The following is a 20376-nucleotide window of genomic DNA, read 5'->3' on the forward strand; positions in this document are numbered from 1 at the left end:
TTTTTTTGCCTTTCTCAGGCATTGAATGGCGGGTGTAGGCACTCATGCATGCACAATAGCACATGTGCACGTTCTTTCGGCACCCAAGGAAAAAGAGGTTTGCCATCACTCGTCTAAGGGTAAAGTTTTGGGCGTTAGGTGATGATACCAAAGAGTCTGGTATGCAAGAGACTTCCATGCATTAACTACTCCGTTATTAAAGTTGTATTTACTATAGTTGAGTCTAGACCGGTTCACTTTAAGTTTGTATCTGCTGTGTGCTCGTGTGTTATTTTGGTTAAAGCTGAAGTAGTCATCGACAGGAAGGACATAAGATCTGAAGGATGTCAATAAGATCTGAAGTAGTGCAGGGTTTCCTGCCCAAACAGGGAGGTTGGACTACAAGTGTTTCCCAACCTTGGCCATTTGAAGGTATCTGGACTTCAACTCCCAGAATTCCCCAGCCAGCATTCGCTGGCTGGGGAATTCTGGGAGTTGAAGTCCAAATATGTCCAGGTTGCCAAGGTTGGGAAACACTGGACTAGAAGACCTCCAAGGTCCCTTCCAACTCTGCTGCTGTCGTTATTATTTGTTATAAGATTTCACGAACGGGCGGTCCATCCTTTCTCCTGGATCTCGAGAGCGAAACACACCTCATTCCGACCGCCGGTTTCTGAAATCAATGGATATCACTGCTCTCGGAAACGGGAAGCTCGGTAACCGCGCTTCCCTATTGGCAGGTTATGTAAAAAAAAAAAAAAAAAAAGGAAGTGGAGAAGCTCCCCCAAAAACATCGCCGCCTCAGCAGCGTTTGGCAGCAGCAGTAGCGCGCGCGCGCCCAAAATTTCTACGGGCGGGCGCTCGCAACTTAGCGGAGCCTCCTCCTGAACTGCCGCTTTTGCGGCGTGCCTGTGTTTGTTGCCGCCGCCGCGACTGCTCGCTCTCTCTCTCTGTTTCTCCAGCGCGCGCTAGGGGGAAACAGCTCGAGAAGCGAGCGGAGGCGGCGCTGTGCATGCTGGGCTCGGAATCATGGTGGGGCTCGGCAGTAGGAAGCCAGGCAGGAAGGACTGGGACTAGCGTGCGGCGAGCGAGGCAGCGCTAGAACGGAGCCTTTGCGGGATCCCGTGCGCGCTTGTGTGTGTGTATGTGAGAAAGAGCAAGCGAGAGACGACCGCCCGGCTAGATCGGCGCCGGAGCGAAAGGGCCAGCGAAGTCCCCGTAAGGCAGAAGAAGGCGGGACGGGGCTGCGAGGGAGGCGGGGCCGGGGGAGGGGGTCCTTTGGGAAGGCGCCGCGCGCCCCCCTCCCCCTTATGCCGTTCTGACTGAAGGAGAAGGAGGGAGGGGGGGGGAGAGAAAATAACCCGAGAGGGGAAGCAGGGAATCCCCGCTCCTCGCGAAGGAAGGCGCCGGTTTGGCCGTCGGGAGCCCGGAGGAGCGTAATTCCGGCGGCGCCGACATCCTCCGGGGGAAGAGCCGCCGCCAGCCTCCCCATTGCCGGGAGATGGTGGCACATGAAGCGCGCTGGAAGGACCATGGTTGAAAGGAACAGCAAGTTCCTGCTGATCGTGGCGGGCTCGGTGTGCTTCATGCTCATCCTCTACCAGTACGTGGGGCCCGGGCTGAGCCTGGGCTCGCCGAGCGGCCGCTCATACCAGGATGAGCTGGACCTCTTCCCCACGCCGGACCCGCACTACGTCAAGAAGTACTACTTCCCCGTGCGGGAGTTGGAGCGCCGGCTGGCCTTCGACATGAAGGGCGACGACGTGATCGTCTTCCTCCACATCCAGAAGACGGGCGGCACCACCTTCGGCCGCCACCTGGTGCAGAACGTCCGCCTCGAGGTGCCCTGCGACTGCCGGCCCGGGCAGAAGAAATGCACCTGCTACCGGCCCAACCGGCGGGAGACCTGGCTCTTCTCGCGCTTCTCCACGGGCTGGAGCTGCGGGCTCCACGCCGACTGGACCGAGCTCACCAACTGCGTGCCCGGCGTCTTGGACAAGCGGGAGAGCGCCGCGCTCAAACCTCCCAGGTGAGATGGCGGGGAGGGGTCTCTCTTCCCCACCCCCCTCCACCTTAGTCTTCCTGTCTATGATTTATAGTTCTTCCCCCCTCCCCACCGCCGGACCTCCATGTTTCCTCCCCACAACCTTGTTAGGTAGGCTGGAGGGAGCGGTAAAGCCCAAGGTCAGCCAGTGAGCTTTGGGCTACTTTAAGCCTGGGTTTTGTGTATTATTTCTTTATTTTATTGTTTTATTCATTAGCAACATAGAAGATTGACGGTAGAAAAGACCTCATGGTCCATCTATTATTATTATTATTATTATTATTATTATTATTATTATTATTATTATTATTATTATGTCAATACAACACAGCAAACGAGATCACTATGCTGGATTTTGTATTTCATAACCAGTCGGGTGCTTCCCAAGCACCTAGGGCTGCGTGATGTAGCGGAGAATTATATTATTATTATTATTATTATTATTATTATTATTATTATTATTATTATTATTATTATTATTATTTATTAGATTTGTATGCCACCCTTCTCCGAAGACTCGGGGCAGCTAGTCTGCCCTTATACCGTTTCTTGTATTTTATTTTAGGGTGGATATATGTTTATCCCAGGCATGTTTAAATTCAGTTACTGTGGATTTACCAACCATGTCTGCTGGAAGTTTGTTCCAAGCATCTACTACTCTTTCAGTAAAATAATATTTTCTCACGTTGCTTCTGATGAATTATTTTATTTTATTTCATTTCATTTCATTTGACTTCTATGCCACCCAATCCCAAAGGACGCAGGGCGGCTTACAACAATATAAAAATAGAAATACAGTAAAAAAAAAAGTCAAATATGGAAAATCTAAAACTATAAACTCATGGTTAAAAACCCTTATGTATGTACACCTTGGAGTCCCCTTTACTAATCTGATTGTCTGGTCGCTACCTGTACTTCACAAGTCACCCAGTTCCGGGAGCTGGTTGTTGAACCTCTCCAAGCTTGGCAAGTTTCCATAGCTGACTTATGCCAGCTACTTTGTTCAGCGGGCTGAGGAAAAGGTACTGTTCTTTCCATTGGCCCAGCTGCCCCTGACTCTTCAGCCAAAGCCTTAGCCTTGCAAATTTGATTCACATTTGCTGCACTGTTGTGACTCACTTTCGCTGCTGGCTGCTTTTGTCATCAAGCTCAGAATTCAATTGTTAAAACTGTTTTGCTACTTACCTAACTCCCCATTCCATTCATTCATTCATTCTCTCTCTGTCTATCTTTCTCTCTTTGTCTTTCTCTCTCTCTCTCTCTGTCTTGTTCTCTCTCTCATTTTCTCTCTGTTTTGTTCTCTCTCTCTCATTCTCTTTATCTGTCTTGTTCTCATTCTCGTTCTCTCTCTCTTCCTCTCATTTTCTTTCTTTCTTTCTCTCTCTCTCTCTCTGTCTCTCTCCTCTGCTCTCTGTTCTCAGCATGCAACTTAGTCCTGAGACTTGGTGTTCAATGCAGTTGGTGCCTGCTTGCTCTTTTGGTCATTTGTGTCTGTGTGACACACATTAGGCAGGCCCCTCATTCGTCTTCATGTGCTTGTGCAAGCAAAGAAATAGAGGGAGGAAGAAGGAGAAAGAGAGAGAGAGATTTTGAACCTATGAAATGTCCTGTGTCTCATGCAGCTGCTAAGCCTTTGAAAGGAACGAAGGCAGAAAGAATTGTATCAATCCCATATACGTGGCCTGCCTGTCTCGATATCGTGCTCATAGATCCCATTGCCTTCTTTCCCCCCCCCCCCTTCTGCTGGAACTCTCCTTTCCTGCTTTGTACGCTCTGGAACTGGCTTTCATCATATACCGTACTTTGTAGGATTATCCCTGAGAAATTAACTCGTTTTCATTCAGAGCTTTAGTGTGTACCTCGTCAATCTTGCTGGAGCGGGAGAGGGCTCCTGAGAATGTGTGGAATGTATGTCCATTACAGTCAGTCTCCATTCCCCCAGAATAAGGGGCAGAAGTTCAGGGTCTCCTTTAAGAGCTTTCAGAGAAATGGGTGTCCGGAGTCTTTGGGTTTTTTTTTTTTAACGTTAGATGTGAAATGCTGCCTCTTATCTACCTCATTTCACACATGGGTTCAACGCAAATGTACATGAATCTTATTTATCTAAACCTGGGTCTTTGTCAACAATAAATCTTTCCATTGTTAACCATTGGCAGTGTTAACATTCTTATTCTTGGAGCTATCCTTATTTTTCTGCATTATAGCGCATGTGGAAGAAGCACTAAGCATGGTCTCTTGCCAGATTCCTTCATATCTTTTATAGTCTTTTTTTACTTTTTTTTTTTTTTTTTGGTAATATTGGCTGTACATTTTTTGCTGATTGTCGTAGCCCTTTTCTATGATTATCATCCACTCCTGTCGCGTTAATGAATGCCATGTCTAATTCATAGAGATGCACAGAATTCTTGTTTGTACATAGTTATTTTATACCTCTGCTTTTTAGCCAAGTAACTTTTCTGTTAGGTTGTCCTGTTGATTGTTCGTGCATTTACCCTGCCCGTCTGCTGGATTTTCCCCATGTCTCTCTCCCCACCCCATTTTCCTTTTAGATGGCATTAATCTTCTTAAGCATCCTTTATTCCTGGAGACATATCTTTTTCTCGTGCCCACATTAATTCCTAAAACACCTTTCATCTTCTCATTATGGTTTCCTTTTATCTGATTTGCTAAGGTTTTTGAGTATAAGGGGAAAAATCCAGCTAAAAGTCAATCTTTTGAAAGTATTCCATACTGATATATTCTAATCATCCACAATTCATGCACAAATTGCTTCCATCTACAGTCACCTAACTGAAAGGATTTCTGTCTGTCTGAATCTATATACTTATGTATGCATGTACGTACATATGTATGTAGTATCTTGGCCTGCCTTGTAAGGTAGTTCAAATTTTCTCTACCAGGCTGGGTTTTATTCGTTAAATCATTTGATGTGCTTCTATTTCCTTACTTTCCTTACTATCTTAGAATCATGTTTAAAGATTTATTGTTTGCTTGGCATAATACTGTAATTCATTAATTCCTGCTACTTTTCAGAGCTTTCATCCGAAACACAGCTACTCTAGTGCCATACAGTTTTCTGTTCATGTGTCCTGGCCATATATATATTGGTCATATCCTCTGTAATCCTTCCAGTGAGTAGACAGTCTTGGAAGGCTAGAACAAAGCATATTTGTCTTATCTCTGCTGCACAGCCCATTTATTCGGGCCCCCCCTCCACACATACACACTTTCCCCATTTGTTAGACTTGTTCAGCATAGGATGCTGCGTGGAGTTATTAATTATATGTATTGATTCTTTTGTTGTTGCTATCTTCTCAATGCACCTTGGTCAAATTTTGATTAATTGTTCTAATTGCCCTATAATCTGCTTTTAGGCAAGCTGACTCAGGAATATCACATCAAGAAACTTATCCAAAAGGGTTCTCCTTCTGCAAAAACAAATATATATGAATACTTGCATACAATGGACCTCTCCTCCATTCTGTGTATACATTGCTATTTGATGAAGCATTGTAAATGAATAATTGTTTCATGTTCTTGGAACTTTTATGTTAAAGCCACTCCCCTCCCCCCCCCAAAAAAAACTTTAAACAAATCATCAGTAAAGAAAGTAGATTTCTGGGCAGATATTTTTGCATGCTTCCCTTATTTAAATTTATACTTAAATTTAAATCCTGTGCTTACATGACTTTCCTTTCTTGGAACAATGAAATGCTTGGATAGCAAAAAGCCATGCTGCAGGTTTTGCTTTGGGTTTGGTAATGATAGTACCCATAAATTGTTTGCTTTGCTTGTGTAAACTTAAGGACTTTCGAGCCATGTTGTATCTACAATGAATTTTTCAATATAACTGATTAAATACTGTATCTTGTTTTTATAGCTATTCTCACTTTTTCTTTTCTCTAGGATATGATGCTATTTACTAAGATCATTTTCCAGGGATTTAATAACAATAAGTAAGCACGCATAAGATTGCAGTCTTAAATTAAAGTATTTCCAGATTTAGTATTTTCCATGTACACATTCAGATACTTAGTTTGGCTTATCCTTTTAACCTTTCTTATGATGCCCTACTTTCATTGAAAAAAGTCTGTATTGAAGCATCAATGGCATTATGGAAGTCTAATAATCTTATTGCTCCAATCCATCCTCAATGAATAAGCATCTTCCTTGTCATTCATTATTTTGAACTGGATAGTGTTTTGTATATTAAGAATGAATAAGAATTGTTGACTGAGTTTGTAATATTGCTGTGTCACATAGGTCTATTATACAGTAGTTCATTTTAGCTTGTCCACAAAAAGATAATATTTCTCCTGCCTGAAATAAAACCTAGCTTCATAAGCAAGAACCGTTTATGTAAAACCACTGATGAAGGAGATTTCCTTTGTAAGGGATTCATTCTTGCATTATTTCCACTACAGTGGTGGCTGTATCACTTCATTTTGCCGCTTTGAATAATGTATCTAGGGTAATGGAACAACCTATGTTTTCATGTCTGGCACACATTATAGAGCCTGCTGGGAGCAGGAAAATTCATTGGGTGATAATCTTGTATTAAAATATCTTCTGCCATTGAAGTATGTGCAGTATTTTGGGATTCCTGGAGCTTTCATCTGGTCAACAGAATTTTGTGGCTTTTGACAATTTTATTTTCAAAGAACAGCAGAAATGTTGGTATGGATGCATTTCACCTATTGGTGAAACTATTGGCTTGCAGTCCTTAAGCAAAGAAAGGATAAAATGTGGGTGGTTTAATAGGACAGGATTCCATAAATTTAAGGGACCTTAATTTCTGAGTCTCCTCATATACAGCTGCTGATGCTACCTTTTTGAATTGAGATATCAGTCTCTTCTGTTTCTTAATTTGCGATTCAGTAATGTGGAAAAGCTGTATTTCTGGAAAGAAAAGACTTGTGTTTCTTTAATGCATCTTCTCAGTGTCTTACAGGTATTCTTGAAGGTCATTCACTAGTGCTCATAAATGCATACAAATCACCTAAAAGATTATTAACCCTAGAAGTAGTACCATTTTAGCATTGCTAAGTGCATCCCTATTATACATTCTCTAAGCTTCTGTTCATTTTCTGCATCCAGAATGCAATGGCTTTTACAGTTTTCCTACTCCAGGTTGGTTTTGATAATAGCGGTATTTTTTTTCACAGAGACACTTGAATTGATTCTCCTCTTTGCCTGTTATAGTTGTAGCACACTAACCTAATTGTTTATAAGTGTTGTTTTGTTTTGTTTTGGAGAGGAGGAATATTGTTAGACAATTGCAGTTGTTACAGTATGCTAAGAATTATCATTTATTTACTCTGCAGATTTTTTTTAAGACTAACACTGACTTGCTGGAGTGAGATTATTTAAGGCACATTTGGTGGTGTTGTACTTTTACAAAGTAGCTGCAGTAATGAGCATGACAAGTCACAAAATGCTCATTTACTAGAAATGTAAATTAACCCTGCCTTCTATATTGCCTCTCATTGCAGATTGGTATGTGTGTGGGAAGGGTCACTTGCCTTTTTTTTCTGCCGGCAGAGCATAGAGCATGCTGGGCTGGAACCATCCATCATGTTGAATTTCTGTGGGCCCAATATGGGGTCCAGAGACATTCTTTTAAATAATGAAGATGCTGAAATCTGGTCCTCTGCTTTAAGAATTCTGGTATTCTACCGCTGTTTTGCATTAAAAATGATCTTAATAAAATTAGCATCAAGGCGCATCCCATCAGCATATGTATCCCTATTTGATATGGTGTATAGATATGGAAGTTACATAGATTTCCCCAGGAATGTCATGCCAACAACCAACATCCATCTAACATTAGGCTTGAAAAGCCCAAAGCAATATATCCTTTAAGCCATGAAAAAGATGGAGAGAAAAGAAGAGTATGAGAACGGATTGCATTCTTATATTGAGAGAAAGGAAACAACTCCTTCAAGTGACTTAATTCTTGTATGCGTTGAAGATTCATACCTTGCCATACTATATTTCAGTAGTTTCTGCTTACTAAGCCTGCACTTCTATTTCTACTAGTTTTTTCTCATCTTTCCTATCATCCTTTTTCTCCCACTTAGGACTGTATGACTGTAACTTGTTGCTTGTATCCTACGATTTTTATTAATATTGATTGTTTCTTCATTGCTTATTTGACCCCTATGACAATCATTAAGTGTTGTACCACATTATTCTTGACAAATGTATCTTTTTCTTTTATGTACATTGAGAGCATATGCACCAAGACAAATTCCTTATGTGTCCAATCACACTTGACCAAGAAAGAATTCTATTCTATTCTATTCTAGTCTAGTCTATTCTAGTCTATTCTAGTCTAGTCTAGTCTAGTCTAGTCTAGTCTAGTCTAGTCTAGTCTAGTCTAATTTAGATCCAGAGAGTACCTTAGGACTGCATGAGAAGATGCTTCCAGGGGTTCTTCAAAGTCATCTCCTTTCTGCTGTGCTCTGTCCTGAGCAGACAAGAATTCAAATTTCCAGCTTTCTGTTTTACCATACTTCAGAAACAGTTAAAAAATGGGGCTCAGGCACATTTGGTACCCTTGCTTTCTACTTTCAGGGGTTATATTTTTCCTTCACAGAAGAAAAAGCAGAGAAATATGAACCTCTTAACACCCATGGCATCCTTAAAGAACTTAAATAAACCTCCTAGAACTCAAATACAACTCACTTTTTCCTCACTGATGCCCCAATAACTAACTAACGAATGAACGAACGAACGAACTTACTTACTTACTTACTTACTTACTTACTTACTTATTTACTTATTTACTTATTTACTTATTTACTTAATAACTTATTTACTTTGTTTGTTGGATCTATATGCCGCCCCTCTCCGAGGACTTGGGACGGCTTACAACATGTAGAAGAAAAAACAATACAAATATCCTAAATCCAATTAATTTAAACTAGTTAATCTAAAAACCCCAATAACATTAAAAGTCAATCATTCCCATTCAAACAACAGACATACATTACATTCGTCGGCCAGGGGACTGAAGTCTAATGGTCCCAAGCCTGGCGGCATAGATGAGTCTTCAGAATCTTGCAGAAGGCGATGAGCGTGGGGGCAGTGCGAATCTCTGGGGGAAGCTGATTCATGAGGGCCGGAGCCTCCACAGAGAAGGCTCTTTCCCAAGGTCCCACCAAACGATACTGTCTAGTTGATGGGACCTATAGCTAGAAGGTATCTAACATAAAGATAAATGGAGAGAGGGGATATGGACATTCTAGCTCTTTGGGTACCACTTGCAAGCCCCAGTGGGTTATTGTGTTGCAGGATTCACTAAAGCACCTAGTTCTGGATTTGATTTGGTCCTTTTTTTCCACATAAGAGAGTTACTTATTGAGGTCCATACCAGACATCATGTAGAATATCCACAATTAGGTTTTCTCTTTGTATTGCTGATTTGCAGCATAGTGTGTTTATTGTAGTGATTAGGGTAGTGGTACTCTTGGGAAACATGATATTAACACCCCCCTCCCCTGCAGCTATTTTTCTGCATGGAGGGAGACATGAAGGGAACATAGTTTGGATAGGATTGACTGAGCCTGTACCTTTTTAAACTCCTTGGAGCAGCCAGTTGGTATGGACTGTCACATTTTTCTGCTGAAAACAATCTTCTGTGCTTTCTCTCCCACTTCCTCAGTTTCTTAGATTCCTTCTCTCTACATTTACGTTTTTTAATTCATGAGTTTCTGCCACAGCTTTGCATAATCTTGGCTTTGTGTTCTCATTAACAAGAATCTGTCACAGAATCTACCTGCTGAGCCTTTCACAGAAGTTCTTATTGCTGGCAAAACCACTGGGAACATCTCTCCTATGTGCACAATAATATCAATAATAACATTAATGCTACTAGTAAAAATAAACCGATCAAAATGACTTAATTGTCTGAGAGAATTGCCTGCAAGGATCTATGTAGAAATAAATTCCTCTGGCTAAAAGCTTAAATATTGGTAAATGAATGCTATCAAGTTTTTCTGGCAAACAGTGTTTTGTTCATTATATTTTTATTTTTATTTTTTTGTTTAATTTTGTCCAATACACAACAATACACAATGAAGATAGTATAGGGCACCTTCAAGGAAATAAAATTAGAGAAGGAATAGAAGAGAGAGTATAGGATAAAATAAATCAATGAGAGAATAGAAGAAAGATAAAGGGATAGAAGAGAAGATATATGGGATATAGGAGAGGCAATAGGACACGGGTCGGAAGGCACTCTAGTGCACTTATGCACGCCCCTTAATGACCTCTTAGGAATCTGGAGAGGTCAAACATGGGCAGTCTAAGGGTAAACTGTTGGGGGGTTAGGGGATGATACTATGGAGTCCAGTAATGAGTTCCACACTTCAACACCTCTATTACTAAAGTCATATTTTTTACCGTCAAGTTTGGAGTGGTTAATATTGAGCTTGAATCTGTTATGTGCTCTTGTGCTGTTGTGGTTGAAGCTGAAGTAGTCGTTGACAGACAGGACGTTGGAGCATATGATCTTGAAGGCAATACTTAGATCATGTTTAAGGCGGTGAAGTTCTAAGCTTTCTAGGCCCAGGATTGTAAGTCTAGTTTCGTACGGTATTCTGTTACAGGGGGAGGAATGCAGGGCTCTTCTGGTGAAGTATCTCTGGACATTTTCGAGGGTGTTAATATCTGAGATGCGGTATGAGTTCCAAACAGATGAGCTGTATTCTAGGATGGGTCTGGCGAAAGTTTTGTAAGCTCTGGTAAGTAATGCGAGATTGCCAGAGCAGAAGCTACATAGGATTAGATTAACAACTCTTAAGCCTTCTTGGCAATGTTGTTGCAGTGGGCTTTGACACTTAGGTCTTTTGAAATTAGTACTCCGAGGTCCTTAACTGAGTGTGGTTTATCTGTGATAATTTGATTACTGTATTCAGTTTGTATTTAGAGTTCTGATTCTTTTTGCCGATGTGCAGGACAGAGCATTTGCTGGCTGAGGTTTGGAGTTGCCATGTGTTAGATCAATCAGAAATAGAGTCTAGGTCTTTTTGGAGAGTAGTTGTGTTTTCGGTGGTGTCGAAGAATTTTACATCATCTGCAAAGAGAACACAGTTGCTTGTAATGAGATCACAAGGCCATTGATGTAGAGAATGAAGAGCGTAGATATCAGAAGGAACGAAAGAGTTCTAGATTGTGGCACATTTTGTTTGAATGCTGTATATATATTTTCACAGCTTGTTATCATTTTCTCTTTCCTTGCTGCAAATTTATTTTCTGTCCATTTTGAAGCGCCAGATGTATCACGTCAAGAACTTTTTTGGCGGGGGTGGGGGTGGATATTACATATACAGCTCATATATACAAGTCTAGGCTCATCCTCTGCTTAGATATAAAGCATTCTGAGTAACAAATATTTATATTGAATGGAGAAACAGCAAGTTTCAACTCCAAATTCCTTTTCTTGCAGCCTTCAAAGTCATCATCTGCTGCAAATATATATTTATTTTTGTCATTTAAAAATTATATATAACAGAAAAAAAGTCCAGATCTGTTTCTTCCTCTGCAAATCTTGGGGATAGAATGAAAATCCTAACTTTATTCTAAACCCTGTGCTTCCCTTCTTCAACTTCTGTGAACACATAGTTTAATTGAAGTACTTCAGGATTCTAAGAAAAGTCAGATTGATCCAGCAAATTTACATCTCATCAGTCCCTAAATTAGGAAATAGAATTATTTAATTTCTCATTAACATACTGAATCACATGCTTATTATGGACAAAACACCAATTGTTATTAATGTTGTAATCAGGATAGGCTACAAGCTTTTAATATTAAGTAGGGGTAGTGGCATACATATAACTCAGAGGTCTTCAAATTTGGCAACTTTAAGACTTGTGGACTTCAACTCCCAGAATTCTCCAGCTCTACTGGCTAGAGAATTCTGGGAGTTGAAGTCCATAAGGGACCCCTGATATAACCCCAGCATTACATTTGCCTCTGCAGCACCATAAGATTAAATTTTTGAAAGTCTATGGAAAAATAACCAAATATCAGTCAAAGTTTAGACTCATTTGGGATTGGTGTAAGGATGGGAATGACCTCACATTTTTAATCCCACTTCTAGTAATGTTACAGTTTTACCAGGTGGTTTCTGTGGACTTTAAGAAGGTTTGGAAGCTGAATTTTTGCCCTTGATTACTCAAACTTTGTCTTTCTGGATTTACAGGCTGTGTGATTCACTTACCTGTGTCAGGCCATTTTAAGTTTTGTTCATAATTTTAACTAATTTCAAAGCTAGAACAATCTTTCAAAAACAAAAATTGGTTTCACCAATGAATAAAATACAGTCTTTCAATTCACTGTTTTAATTATTTTTTAAAAAATTATGACTTCCCTTAGTTGGACTGAAAATGTTTTGAAAACGCACTTCATAAATCACCCCAGGTTCCTAGGATTGCACAGAACAGAAGCAGAAATAAATGTTCCTTTATTCCACTACTATCTGTACATATCAATCTCCCATTAAACTTTTGTTTCTTCCCAGTTTTTTTGTTTTTTTTTAGCATGCATTGAAAAATAACGTTGCTTCCTTTGTAGGCTTCTTTAATCTTAGGCTTTACATGCATACTTGTGTAATTCTCCCACAGAATTCAGCTGCTGACCTTTCTTTGGAACTCCTCACTTTCTGTAAAAGTGAAAGAAGCATTTTGATTCTCTTAAAAATAAAAGACTAGTACAGTGTTCCCTCGATTTTCGCGGGTTCAAACTTCGCGAATAGCCTATACTACGGTTTTTCAAACAATATTAATTAAAAAATACTTCACTTTTTTTTCCTATACCACAGTTTTTCCCACCCGATGATGTCATACGTCATTACCAAACTAATAATTTTTACAAATAAATAACAAAAAAAATAATTATTGTTAATAAATAATTATGTTTATAAATATCAGGATCACTAAGTGTCTTATTCAATGGTGAGTACCAGTAATAATGGTGAGTAAATGGTTGTTAAGGGAATGGGAAATGGTAATTTAGGGGTTTAAAGTGTTAAGGGATGGCTTGGGATACTGTTCATAGCCAAAAATGGTGTACAGTGTTCCCTCGATTTTTGCGGGTTCGAACTTTGCGAATAGCCTATACCACGGTTTTTCAAAAAAATTAATAAAAAAATACTTTGCAAGTTTTTTTCTATACCACGGTTTTTCCTGTCCGATGACATCATACGTCATCGCCAAACTAATAATTTTTGCAAATAAATAACAAAAATAATAATTATTGTTAATAAATAATTATGTTTATACATATCAGGATCACTAAGTGTCTTATTCAATGGTGAGTACCAGTAATAATGGTGAGTAAATGGTTGTTAAGGGAATGGGAAATGGAAATTTAGGGGTTTAAAGTGTTAAGGGAAGGCTTGTGATACTGTCCACAGCCAAAAATGGTGTATTTATTTCCGCATCTGTACTTCGCGGAAATTCGACTTTCGTGGGCGGTCTTGGAACGCATCCCCGCAAAAATTGAGGGAACACTGTATTTACTTCCGCATCTGTACTTCACGGAAATTTGACTCTTGCGGGTGGTCTCAGAACGTATCCCCCGCGAAAATTGAGGGAACACTGTCCAACTATTGTTACTACTAATATAGTACAACTGTAGGTAATTATTACTACTACCGTGTTTCCCCGATAGTAAGACAGTGTCTTACTTTCTTTTTACCCCCAAAAGCCCCACTAGGTCTTACTTTCGGGGTATGTCTTACATCCCCCCCCCCCGCCGTTTCCCGCCTCCACTCACCAAATTGACAGGGTGAAGTCGGGAAGACCCAGGGAAGGTTTCTTTGGCCGCCTAGCAGCTGATCTGCTCGGCAGCGCGGCAGCAGCCCTGGCGGCGGTTCCCTCCGCTTTGACGGCGCTGGTCCGCTCGCTCGTCCCTGCAACCAACCCGCTTCCCCGACACGCGTCTGGAGGGGAGGAGCCGCTCTGCGCAGTTGGGCAGCCCTGCCTGCCGGAAAGGAGGCGGGCGAAGGAGAGCGCAGCTCCGGCCGCCCGCTCGGCTCGCTTCTACAACTTCGGACCAGCGCCGTCCTTCGCCTCGCATTTCCGGGTTGGCGAGCCTGGATTGTTTTTCCTGCAAGCGCTGGTCCCCGCTAAGCCTTCTGCGCCTGACTCGGCGAGGCGAGAGGGAAGAAGGAGAAGCACAAGTGGATGCGGAGCGCCCGGGAGGCATTTATCCGTCCTTCGCTCCACATCCACTTGCGCTTCTCCTTCTTCCCTCTCGCCTCGCCGAGTCAGGCGCAGAAGGCTTAGCGGGGACCAGCACTCGCAGGAAAAACAATCCAGGCTCGCCAACCCGGAAATGTGAGGCGAAGGACGGCGCTGGTCCGAAGTTGTAGAAGCGAGCCGAGCGGGCGGCCGGAGCTGCGCCCTCCTTCGCCCGCCTCCTTTCCGGCAGGCAGGGCTGCCCAACTGCGCAGAGCGGCTCCTCCCCTCCAGACGCGTGTCGGGGAAGCGTGTCGGTTGCGGGGACGAGCGAGCGGACCAGCGCCGTCAAAGCGGAGGGAACCGCCGCCAGGGCGCCGCGAACTGCTCCAACGCCTCCCTCGCTTTTAGTAACGTGTTTCCCCGAAAGTAAGACATATGTCTTACTTTCGGGGTATGGCTTATATTAGCCGACCCCCCTGAAACCCCCCATATGTCTTACAATCGGGGGGGGTCTTACTATCGGGGAAACACGGTAATACAACTGTCAAGTATATTTAAAATCTTCAGAAATAATATTTGTCATAAAGTAAAAACAGATAATCTTCAGGCTGCGTGAAATTCTCAGCCCCTTTTGAAGCCTTCTAACTCTTTTTCCTCATGATGTTGCATCTGCTGAGATGTTACACTGTCCTTTGAGTAGACAAATTGGCAGAGCATGTAGCAATAACACTGAGGAACACTTTACCACTTAGATGGCAGTTTTTTGGGGGGTTTGCGTTGGTTAGTTGAAAGAAGTGCTGTCAAGGTTGATAGCTTTTGAGGACTACTGAGGGGTAGAATTAAAACAATTGCTGGAGTTTTATGGAAGTATATGTGGTGGTAGTATTGATAGGTTGAGAGTCAAACAGAGAGCAAGTCATTATCCAAAATTGCAGAAAACTAAGAAGCTAAGTGGGGATTTAATTTAACACTATCTCTAAGCAGATGCTAATTCCACTGAATAGAAATGTGTTAATTTTCCATTTGATATTTGATCCCAACATTAGCATGACCACTGGTTAAGGTCATGGGAACTGTGGTCAACCTAAATATGTTCTTTTTTGTTGAATTACACTGATTTTCAGTCTCCCATTTCTTTCCTTTAAAAAAAATCCTGTAACTGTAATGTACTTGCTACTTGATATTTTTGAACTGCCCTTGATTTCTTACTACTTTGTTCATTTAATTCATTGAGCGATGTTTCTTGATTGATCATACAATCCAGTGTTAATTCATTTATGATAAACTCATTTTTCTCAATCTTGTATTCTCTAGAGGTACTCATTTCAATTCCCATAATTCCCCAGTTATGATTGATTGTCAAAAAAGTTATAGAAATGGACATCCAATACATATTGAAGAGTATCTGAATTAGGAACTGTAAAATATCTTGGTATTTATTAGGTCAAGTAGGCACAGTTGGGGTGTACCCCTTTTTTTAACAGAGAAAATAAAGTCTTTATATCAAAAAATGGATATGGAAAGCCCTCCTTTTTTAACATAATACTGTATTTATGTCCAGTCAGCGAAGCAGTGGAAGTGATGTGCCGGTGCCTGGAGGCTGTTGGGGTCTGGATGGGTGTCAACAGGCTCAAACTTAACCCTGACAAGATGGAGTGGCTGTGGGTCCTGCCTCCCAAGGACAATTCCATCTGTCCGTCCATTAGCCTATTGACCCCCTCAGAGAGGGTTCGCAAATTGGGCGTCCTCCTCGATCCACAGCTAACATTAGAGCACCATCTTTCAGCTGTGGCGAGGAGGGCGTTTGCACAGGTTCATCTGGTGCACCAGTTGCAGTCCTATTTGGACAGGGAGTCATTGCTCACAGTCACTCATGGCCTCATCACCTCGAGTGTACAAGTGAAACTTGAAACACAGACTGTGAAAACTTTTGCATCTCCTTTGGAAACCAAGGGCCCAGAATATGGAGAGACACACACAGCAAGAGGCTTGAAGTCTAGTGTGAAGTTTCCATAGTCTGTGTTGATTTGGGGAGCCATGTCATCTTCTGATGTTGGTCCACTGTGCTTCATTAAGTCCAAGGACAATGCAGCCATCTACTGGGAGATTTTGGAGCACTTCAGGCTTCCTTCTGCATCTGACCTTTATGGAGATGCTGACTTCAATTTTCCAGCAGGACCTGGCACCTGCCCACACTGCCAAAAGCACCAAAACCTGGTTCAATGACCATAGGATTACTGTGCTTGATTGGTCAGCAAACTCACCTGACCTGAACCCTATAAAGAATCTATGGGGTATTGCCAAGAGAAAGATAAGAGACATGAGACCAAACAATGCAGAATTACTGAAAGCCACTATTGAAGCATCCTGATCTTCCATAACACCCCAGGAGTGCCACAGGCTAATAGCTTTCAAGCCATGCCTCGTTGAGGCAGTAATAGCTGCAAAAGGGCCCAAACCAAGTACTGAGTTCATATGCATGCTTATACTTTTCAAAGGTGCACATGTAATATTCTAATTTTCTGAGATGGTGGATTTGGGGTTTTCATGAGCTGTACCCCATAATCATCACAATTATGAAAAATCACAGCTTGAACTATCTTGCCTTGCATGGAATGAGTCTATCATATATTACATTTCATCTTTTAAATTGCATTACTGAACAAAATGAACTTTTGCACAATATTCTAATTTTTCGAGTTTTACCTGTACATTTGAAGCTGAAGTTGCAAACCCCAAACCCCCAATACTTTACCCTTAGATTATCTACGGTTGATCTATCCAGATTCCTAAGAGGTCAATAAGGGGCGAGTACAAGTGCACTTGAGTGCCTTCCGTCCCCTGTCCTATTGCTCTCCTATATCTCCTATACCTTTCTTCTATTCCTATATCTCTTCTTCTATTCTTTCATTGATATGTTCTATTACTATATCTTCTTTTCTATTATTTCTTAGATATATTTTACTATGAGTATCTCCTCTATAACCTTCATCGTGTATTTTACTATGTGTATATAGATATATACCCACTAAAACCCTCATTGTGTATTGGACAAAATAAATAAATAAATAAAATAGTGTATCAGGTGTGATAACAATCTTTTAAACTCATGAATAACAAAGGAGTGCTTGGATTGGATTATGGATTCTCTTCCTGTTTTCCAGTGTAGCAGTCATTGTTTTGATGGAATCAAACCAAACTATCTTTGTTTCCAGTCCTGATAATATTTTTGAATATGGTGATACTCAAGCTGGCAAGGAGATAACATTTTCGCTGGATACTTCCAAAACCCTCTAAAAGAAAAGAGAAGCACTGACCTTATAAAGGATTAGAAAGAGGGCTTCTTGTAGCCACAAATTAATTTCATTCTGAAACTAAATACATTTATTCATGAACTTGGCATAGTTGTTCCAAAACATTCCCCCTTCTTCTGTGGGAATAATTTTAAGAATATGCTTCTCTTACTGAAATCAGTAGGATATTTAAAGTATTTAACTAGCTGAATAATGCTATTTCCCCCCACTGTCCCTGTGGGAACTATAATAATTGATTTGTCAATGCAATATCTGGTTATTTTAATTCTCCAGGAACAGCTTTTTCCCCCCTTGTTTAATTTTCAGTGAAGAAATTGGACCATGAGAAAGAAATACTGTAGAATGTAGATTATTTTTTTAGACAATCCTTTTGTGGAGCATTGCCATGTGGCCACAATACAAATGATGCAAGAGCCTATATTTTGGAATATGTCAGATGTGAGATGTTTTCAATGCTATACAGCTGGGTAAAGAATGTATTGCTTAATCTCTGGTTTCATGTGGCTCTCACCATTATCTAGGCAACGGATACTGTGGGCCCCATAGGCTCTTTTACACTGTTCTTTTCTTCATGTGTATGTGAAGGGGAGTCCTTCTTCTGCACAATCTTACAAGCCAACTTTCAGCCATGATTTTGCCCCCATTGGATATGCACAGCCACTGTAATTTTTCTATAAATTGGGGAAAAAATGATCCAAACTTGTTATACTCAAAATTGCTATTTATATATTTCATTATTTATTTTCATTAATTTAAAATTAACTTTTTAAAAATAAGATTTCTTATTTAAGTGTTACCTGTGAAACCAACTTTTTTCAACTTATGGAACAACTCTTCATGTTTGTGGGCAAATAGATATATAATCTTTTATATGCCATGAACCGTTTTCTGTCAACCCACACCTAGCTTGTACCCTACTTCCCCACCCACATCTCAGTTTTTTATTTGTCAATTCTGCTTTTCAAACATCGCCAATGTGACTTTTCTTTGCCTGTGTTGCCTTGGAGAATTCAGTAAGAAAAATCTTGAGAAGAGAAGCGGTCCACTAGATTGTTCTGCTGCCCTGCTACAAGTGGAGAGGTTGTGTTAGGTAAATAAGTATGAATGTGCTTCCCAGCAGCACTTGACCCATGGCATGTAGAAAGTCTTGTTCTGTGAGATGCTGAATGAGACAAATTCTTGGAGGTAGATGGCATGCAGTAGCCATGTCTTTGATACAGCATCACACACAGAATATAAAATAGTTATAGTTATAGTTTATTAGATTTGTATGTCGCCCCTCTCCAAAGACTCGGAGAGTCATATAGCATTAGAGTTGGAAGAGATGTTGGAGGTCTTCTAAGTCACACACCCTCCTCCTGTCCACCTGCCCAAGCGGGAGACTCTATACCAGTGATGGTTAACCTTTTCAGCACCAAGTGCAGGTGTGCATGTGCTCGGTGGCCAGCTGCTCTTCCAGATTCTATCACGCACATGCGCATGGGACAGCTATCCAGCATGCATATGTGCAATGGAACCCAGAAGAGAGTAGTTGGGAATGCCGTGTATACTCTATGTGTCACCTCTGGCATACGTGACATAGGTTTGCCATTATGGCCCTATACTATTCCAGACAAATGGCTGCCCAATCTCTTTTTTAAAACCTCCAGCATTGGGACACCCACAACTTCTGAAGGCAAGCTTCGACTGATTGTTCTCACTGTCTCAGGAAATTTTTCCTTAGTTCTGGATTGCATGTCACTTTAATAAGTTTCCATCTGTTTCTTCTTTATCTTGCTCTCAGGAGGTTTGGATATTTGTCTCCTCTTCTTTGTGACAGCCCCGCAAATACTGGAAGATTGCTGTCATGTCATCCGTAGTCCTTCTCTTCAATAGACTAGACCAGTGATGGCGAACCTTTTTTCCCTTAGGTGCCGAAAGAGTGTGCGCGCGTCCTATCATGCATGCGTGAGTGCCCACAGTCATAATTCAATGCCTAGGGAGTGCAAAAACAGCTTCCCCCACTCCCCGGAGCTGGAGGTCCTCTAGAGGCTGGAAACAGACTGTTTCCCAACTTCTGATGGTCCCAGTAGGCTTGTGTTTCACTCTCCTAAGGCTCCAAAGTCTTCCCTGGAGCCAAGGGAGGGAAAAATTCCTTCCCTCATCCCCTGGAGGCTCTCTGGAAGCCAAAAATGCCCCCCAGAGCCTCTGTGCAAGCCAAAAATTAGCTGGTCAGCACATACATTCACATTGGAGCTAAACTAGGGCAACAGCTCATGTGCCAGCAGACATGGCTCCGCGTGACACCTGTGGTTCACCATCACTGGACTAGATGTACACACATTTCCAGAAATTGTTTGTTATCAGATGTTCTTGATACTCTAATTCTGTTAATGCGCCCTAGGACAGCATTGGCGTTAATGGCAGGTGCAGCACACTGTTAACTCATACTTATCCTACTTGTTCATTAGCACTTCTAGATCCCTCTCACAATTGCTAATATTGAGCCAAGTACCTCTTATTGTCCACGTGTATGTTTGTTTTTTCTTCCTATATGTGGTACCTTCTTTTCTCATCTCTGAATTGCATTTTGTTGACTGGGGTTCAGTTCTCAAATCTGTTAGGAGGGAAGTGTTTTTAATAGGAAAGTGAACACAAGAACAAGGGGACACAATCTGAAGTTAGTTGGGGGAAAGATCAAAGGCAACATGAGAAAATATTATTTTACTGAAAGAGTAGTAGATCCTTGGAACAAACTTCTAGCAGACGTGGTTGGTAAATCCACAGTAACTAAATTTAAACATGCCTGGGATAAACATATATCCATTGTAAGATAAAATACAGGAAATAGTATAAGGGCAGACTAGAT

General features: G+C 41.4%; 1 protein-coding gene across 1 annotated transcript in view; it reads left to right on the top strand.

The window, feature by feature from the left end:
• Nucleotides 1-696: 696 nt before the first annotated feature.
• Nucleotides 697-20376, top strand: part of HS6ST1 (heparan sulfate 6-O-sulfotransferase 1) — a 256229-nt gene continuing 236549 nt past the window's right edge. Inside the window, exon 1 of the mRNA XM_070752998.1 lies at nt 697-2008. Coding sequence (XP_070609099.1) covers nt 1491-2008 — 518 coding nt within the window. The 5' untranslated portion in view covers nt 697-1490. The remainder of the gene's footprint in view (nt 2009-20376) is intronic.

This window comes from Erythrolamprus reginae, chromosome 5 (assembly GCF_031021105.1).
Source record: "Erythrolamprus reginae isolate rEryReg1 chromosome 5, rEryReg1.hap1, whole genome shotgun sequence".
In the NCBI taxonomy this organism is placed as follows: domain Eukaryota; kingdom Metazoa; phylum Chordata; class Lepidosauria; order Squamata; family Dipsadidae; genus Erythrolamprus; species Erythrolamprus reginae.